The sequence below is a fragment of the Lipotes vexillifer genome, unplaced genomic scaffold (assembly GCF_000442215.2).
Source record: "Lipotes vexillifer unplaced genomic scaffold, Lipotes_vexillifer_v1.1 scaffold921, whole genome shotgun sequence".
Classification (NCBI taxonomy): Eukaryota; Metazoa; Chordata; class Mammalia; order Artiodactyla; family Lipotidae; genus Lipotes; species Lipotes vexillifer.
The window spans coordinates 766,045-772,489 of NW_006787800.1; the positions used below are offsets into that span (position 1 = coordinate 766,045).

The 6,445-nt window shown below is 33.5% G+C and overlaps 1 protein-coding gene across 1 annotated transcript in view; it reads right to left on the reverse strand.

Moving 5' to 3' along the window:
• MLIP (muscular LMNA interacting protein) overlaps positions 1 to 6,445 on the reverse strand; it is a 296,550-nt gene that overhangs the window by 74,914 nt on the left and 215,191 nt on the right. Inside the window, exon 10 of the mRNA XM_007460798.1 lies at positions 6,133 to 6,261. Coding sequence (XP_007460860.1) covers positions 6,133 to 6,261 — 129 coding nt within the window. The remainder of the gene's footprint in view (positions 1 to 6,132; positions 6,262 to 6,445) is intronic.

Consider the following 6,445-nt stretch of genomic DNA (forward strand, 5'->3'; position numbering starts at 1 on the left):
GCAGTTCTAAGAGGGAAGTTAACAGCAATACAATCCTACCTCAAGAAATAAGAAACATCTCAAATAAACAACCTTACCCTACCCCTAAAGCAATTAAGAGAAAGAAGAACAAAAAAACCACAGAGTTAGCAGAAGGAAAGAAACCACAAAGATCAGATGAGAAATAAATGAAAATGAAATGAAGGAAATGATAGCAAAGATCAATAAAACTAAAAGCTGGTTCTTTGAGAAGATAATCAAAATTAATAAACCATTAGCTAGACTGATCAAGCAAAAAGGTAGAAGACTCAAATCAATAGAATTAGAAATGAGAAAGGAGAAGTAACAACTGACACTGCAGAAATAGAAAAGATCATGAGAGATTACTACAAGCCACTATATGCCAATAAAATGGACAACCTTGAAGAAATGGACAAATTCTTAGAAAAGCACAACCTTCTGAGACTGAACCAGGAAAAAATAGAAAATATAAACAGCCCAACCACAAGCACTGAAATAGAAACTGTGATTAAAAATCTTCCAACAAACAAAAGCCCAGGACCAGATGGCTTCACAGGTGAATTCTATCAAACATTAGGAGAGAGCTAACACCTATCTTTCTCAAACTCTTCCAAAATACAGCAGAGGGAGGAACACTCTCAAACTCATTCTACGAAACCACCATCACCCTGATACCAAAACCAGATGAAGATGTCACAAAGAAAGAAAACTACAGGCCAATATCACTGATGAACATAGATGTAAAATCCTCAACAAAATACTAGCAAACAGAATCCAACAGCACATTAAAAGGATCATATACCATGACCAAGTGGGCTTTATCTCAGGAATGCAAGGATTTTTCAATATATGCAAACCAATCAATGGAATAAACCATATTAACAAATTGAAGGAGAAGAATCATATGACCATCTCAATAGATGTAGAAAAAGCTTTCTACAAAATTCAACACCCATTTATGATAAAACTCCTCCAGAAAGTAGGCATAGAGGGAACTTATCTCAACATAATTAAAGCTGTATATTGACATATGTGACAAACCCACAGCCAACATCGTTCTCAATGGTGAAAAACTGAAGCCATTTCCTCTAAGATCAGGAAATCTCTCACCACTATTATTCAGCATAGCTTTGGAAGTTTTAGCCACTGCAATCAGAGAAGAAAAAGAAATAAAAGGAATACAAATCAAAAAAGAAGAAGTAGAGCTGTCACTGTTTGCAGATGACATGATAGAATACATAGAGAATACTAAAGATGTCACAAGAAAACTGCTAGAGCTAATCAATGAATTTGGCAAAGTAGAAGGGTACAAAATTTATGCACAGAAACCTCTGGCATTCCTATACACTAATTATGAAAAATCTGAAAGAGAAATTAAGGAAACACTTCTGTTTATCATTGCAACAAAAAGAATAAAATACCTAGGAATAAACCTACCTAAGGAGACAAAAGACCTGTATGCAGGAATCTATAAGACACAGATGAAGGAAATTAAAGATGATACAAACAGATGGAGAGATATACCATGTTTTTAGAATGGAAGAATCAACATTGTGAAAATGACTATACTACCCAAAGCAATCTACAGATTCAATGCAATCCCTATCAAACTACAAAGGCATTTTTCACAAAAGTAGAAAAAAAATTTTTACAATTTCTATGGAAACACAAAAGACCTCAAATAGACAAAGCAATCTTGAGACAGAAAAACAGAGCTGGAAGAATCTGGCTCCCTGACTTCAGACTATACTATGAAGCTATAGTAATCAAGACAGTATGGTACTGGCACAAAAACAGAAATATAGATCAATGGAATAGGATAGAAAGCTCAGAGATAAACCCACACACATATGGTCACCTTACTTTTGATAAAGGATTCAAGAATATACAGTGGAGAAAAGATAGCCTCTTCAATAAGTGGTGCTGGGAAAATTGGACAGCTACATGTAAAAGAAAGAAATTACAACACTCCCTAACACCATACACAAAAATAAACTAAAAATGGATTAAAGACCTAAATGTAAGGCCAGACACTATAAAACTTTTAGATGAAAGCATAGGAAGAACACTCTATGGCATAAATCACAGCAAGATCCTTTTTGACCCATCTCCTAGAGAAATGGAAATAAAAACAAAATAAACAAATGGACCTAATGAAACTCAAAAGCTTTTGCACAGCAAAGGAAACCATAAACAAGACGAACAGACAACCCTCAGAATGGGAGAAAATATTTGCAAATAAAGCAACTGACAAAGGATTAATCTCCAAAATTACAAGGTCATGCAGCTCAATATCAAAAAAACAAACAACCCAATCGAAAAATAGGCAGAAGACCTAAATAGACATTTTTCCAAAGAAGATATACAGATTGCCAACAAACACATGAAAGGATGCTCAACATCACTAATCATTAGAGAAAGGCAAATCAAAACTACAGTAGGCATCACTTCACACCAGTCAGAATGGCCATCATCAAAAAATGTACAAACAGTAAATTCTGGAGAGGGTGTGGAGACAAGGGGACCCTCTTGTACTGTTGGTGGGAATGTAAATAGATATAGCCACTATGGAGAACAATATGGAGCTTCCTTAAAAAACTAAAAATAGAACTACTATATGACCCAGCAATCCCACTACTGGGCATACACCCTGAGAAAACCATAAGTCAAAAAGTGTCATGTACCACAATGTTCATTGCAGCTCTATTTACAATAGCCAGGAGATGGAAACAACCTAAGTGTCCATCGACAGATGAATGGTTAAAGAAGATGTGGTACATGTATACAATGGAATATTACTCAGCCATAAAAAGAAATGAAATTGAGTTATTTGTTGTGAGGTGGATGGACATAGTGTCTGTCATACAGAGTGAAGTAAGTCAGAAAGAAAAAAACAAATACTGCATGCTAACACATATTATGGAATCTAAAAAAAAAAAAAAGAAACATGTTTCTGATGAACCTAGGTTCAGGACAGGAATAAAGACACAGATTTAGAGAATGGACCTGAGGACATGGGGATGGGGAAGAGTAAGCTGGGATGAAGTGAGAAAGTGGCATGGACTTTTGTGTACTACCAAATATAAAGTACATAGCTAGTGGGAAGCAGGCGCATAGCACAGTGAGATCAGCTCAGTGTTTTTTGACCACCTAGAGTGGTGGGATAGGGAGGATGGGAGGGAGATGCAAGAGAGAGGAGTTATGGGGATATATGTATATGTATAGCTGATTCACTTTGTTATAAAGCAGAAACTAAGACACCATTGTAAAGCAGTTATACTCCAGTAAAGTCGTTAAATTTAAAAAAAAATAGAATGATGCTTCCTGGCCTATGCCATTTTGATGTAAAAGTTGTTGATTAATAAGTTTCAATTACTTGATTAAGCATTCGGTTACAAACTTTGCTTTTAGTACTCAGGGGCTATCTCCAGGCAACTTTTCAGTTCGTTATAAGTTCAAAAGTCTGCCTGGTTGTACCTTCTTATGCTATAGTAAATACATTTTTGTCTTGTCTCATCACCTTTGGTGTGTAACTTTTTGTAACAGAGAGTTTTGAAATCATATTTTATGGCAGTGAAGCTGCTAGGGGAAATTCATGGACTTAACAATCCTATCTCCTGTCATGTGGGACTGTCCCCAGGACAGGGGAGATCAGTGAATGTGAGCTGTTTCCGTTTGGCTCAACTGTCGGGCTAAAGAATTTTCCATTACATGGATGGGTGGTGAGATCAACTGAGTTTAGAACCATTCAATTTATTCTGTGGCAGCAGCAAAAGAGAACGCAGTAGTGACCAGAACTGAATTTGACTTAAGTTCTGATGAAGTAGCCATGCTGAGATCATAAATTGTTATTACTCAATTCATTATTTAAGGAGCTTTCAGCATTTATGCTTGTGAGCTGTCTTTTGTATCTGCCTCCATCGTAGATTCTGGCCACAATGAAGTGGTGGTTATAGCTCCATGTAGAGGCCAGTTGATAGTATATGCAGCTTCCCGGTTTCCTAGTATATTCATTTTTCCTCTCTTGCAAGGTCAATGAATAAGATCAGGGAAGGTCTGGGATTCACTTTTAAGTGCTCTGCTAGACTTCTTTCAATTCTGACAGTCTGCTGACACAGAAGTTGGGATATACACAAGAATAAACTGATTGAAAGAAAATATAAATAAGTCTATGTACCACCAAAATACTTGCAGAAGAACTCAAATTTTCTACAAATAATCTGAAAATACATAGGTTTATGGTGTACATAAACAGAGCTTTAAACTTGTTGTGTAGTCAGGAAAAGCTATGAAAAGAACTGGCAACTCCTTTTAATGAAAAGAATTTCCTACACTGGAAAATGGAGTTTATCATTCCAGAGGACAGTAAATTGTGATAAATTATAGATAGATTAACTTGACATTCTACAAAGAATCTTGTTTAAGGTAAAATGCATGAATTTAAAATTATACTAATACAAAAGAACAAAATTTTTATTTTACAGCATTAGATCATATTTGAAGAATATGTTGCATGGATAATATGTGAAATTTATTTTAACTGTTGGCATTTTTGTCATATAATACTAGATTACTTTTATAAAATTTTATAATAATCCCATACTGTCTAAAATGTCACATTAAGCCTCTAAAATATCAGTGTCATATAAGCAATAGATATCTAATGAATATTTTCATTGATGATGGAAATACGCCTTCCGAACAGGAATTTCCATTTCTTTTATGTGCAGATTTAGTGAACACACCTTATATATCCATAAGATTTCCCTATTTAATTTAATTAATTAAGGGCTCCCTTTTATTCTATAAAATGAGAATAATTGCGTCTAATTATCATTTTCAATGATAATTTCAATGATAATTTCAATGATAATTCAATTTCCTAAAAATGCTTAACTTACTGAAATCCCATCAGTCTTCACAAAGTATATATAAATAAGCAGAAAATATTATCATCTCCATTTTATAAATAAAAACTGTAGCTAAGCATGAGACAGCATTTATAATGAACTTTTTCAAGGCTTTTAGCCTACTCACAGTTCTTAGATTTTAAATAACCCAGATTTTAGAATTTGAAGGATCCTTATAAAGTACCTCTTCTGAATGCCTCATTTTATGCATTAAGACACAAACTGGGCAAGATGAAATACCTTGCTCAGTGTCATAGAGCTAGTATAATACAAGACAAGATATTTCTTATGTTTCATAAATATGACTGTAATTTCTATTTTCAAGAATATTGTTAGTTATCATTTTCCAACTGAACTTTAAAAAGAGTATAGCACCTTACGTTCTTTTGCAAGTCTATTCTATTATAGATTACCAAATGTGGTGGTGATCTTGCATATCCTGGTTGTACCCACAAAGATTTCTGGATTGCTTGTATTGCTGAGGCATGTAATAATGTTTGAGATATAAAATATATAACCCATGTCTCTTTGTTGCATTTGAATAAGACAAATAAAGATGTAAGGTTTCCCTTTGAGATAATTTATGAAATTTTATATTGTATAAATGTGTATTTTCATGTTTTTCCTGAATATCTTATAAAGCACCATCAACAATCTTCCATTATACCTTCTTCAACATATAGGATATATAAGGGGAGGATAGTATACCTTTTTTGTACATAACCCCAAAAAACAATGATGCCTTAAATGAACTTAAGCCCTTATTCCCTATCTAGTAACACTCAATCTAGGGTATCACATCATCTCTATTATGTTGATATGAATCCAAACAATAGATCTTCTGTCAAATGTACTAATATACCAAGCCTAAAGCACTGCATTGCTTCAAAAGGAAGCAGGATTTTAGAAATAAGACTGCAGCACCTATATGACTCATTTAATCAGTGACTCCATGATGTCTTTATAGAAAGTAATAACTTGGTCCCCAAAACAATACCAGCAATAGGTAGAAAAATTTTAGGAAAAAGCATTTAAATACTTCAAAATATCATCCTGAAAATACTTAAGAATTGTTTTATCATGTAAAAAATAGATCTTTTTTATTACTAAGGATATTCCAATCACAAACATTTTCTTGCACACACCATATTCATAGAGGCATCTCTATATTTTGTACAGTTATTTACCCAAATATCAAAGACTTTCTCATATGCACACTCACCTGCTCAGAAAAGAAGTCACTGTGCTCTTCCAGATATTTACTGAAAGGGTTGGGTTCATAGACTTCCTCCTCTTTTTTCAGTAATATTTTGGATTTTATAGGTACGGGGCGAATTACTCCAGGCTTCGTCTTCATGAATATCAAATTTTTAAAAATTAAAGGAAAAAATACTATTAAAATGAATACATAGGTATATTAAGTCATTCATATGTTCTCACAGCAATTTTTTTATTTTAAAATTATTTTATAAAGACAGCTAGAAATCAAATGATTTTTTTTTTTTTTTTTTTTTTTTTTTTTTTTTTTTTTTTTT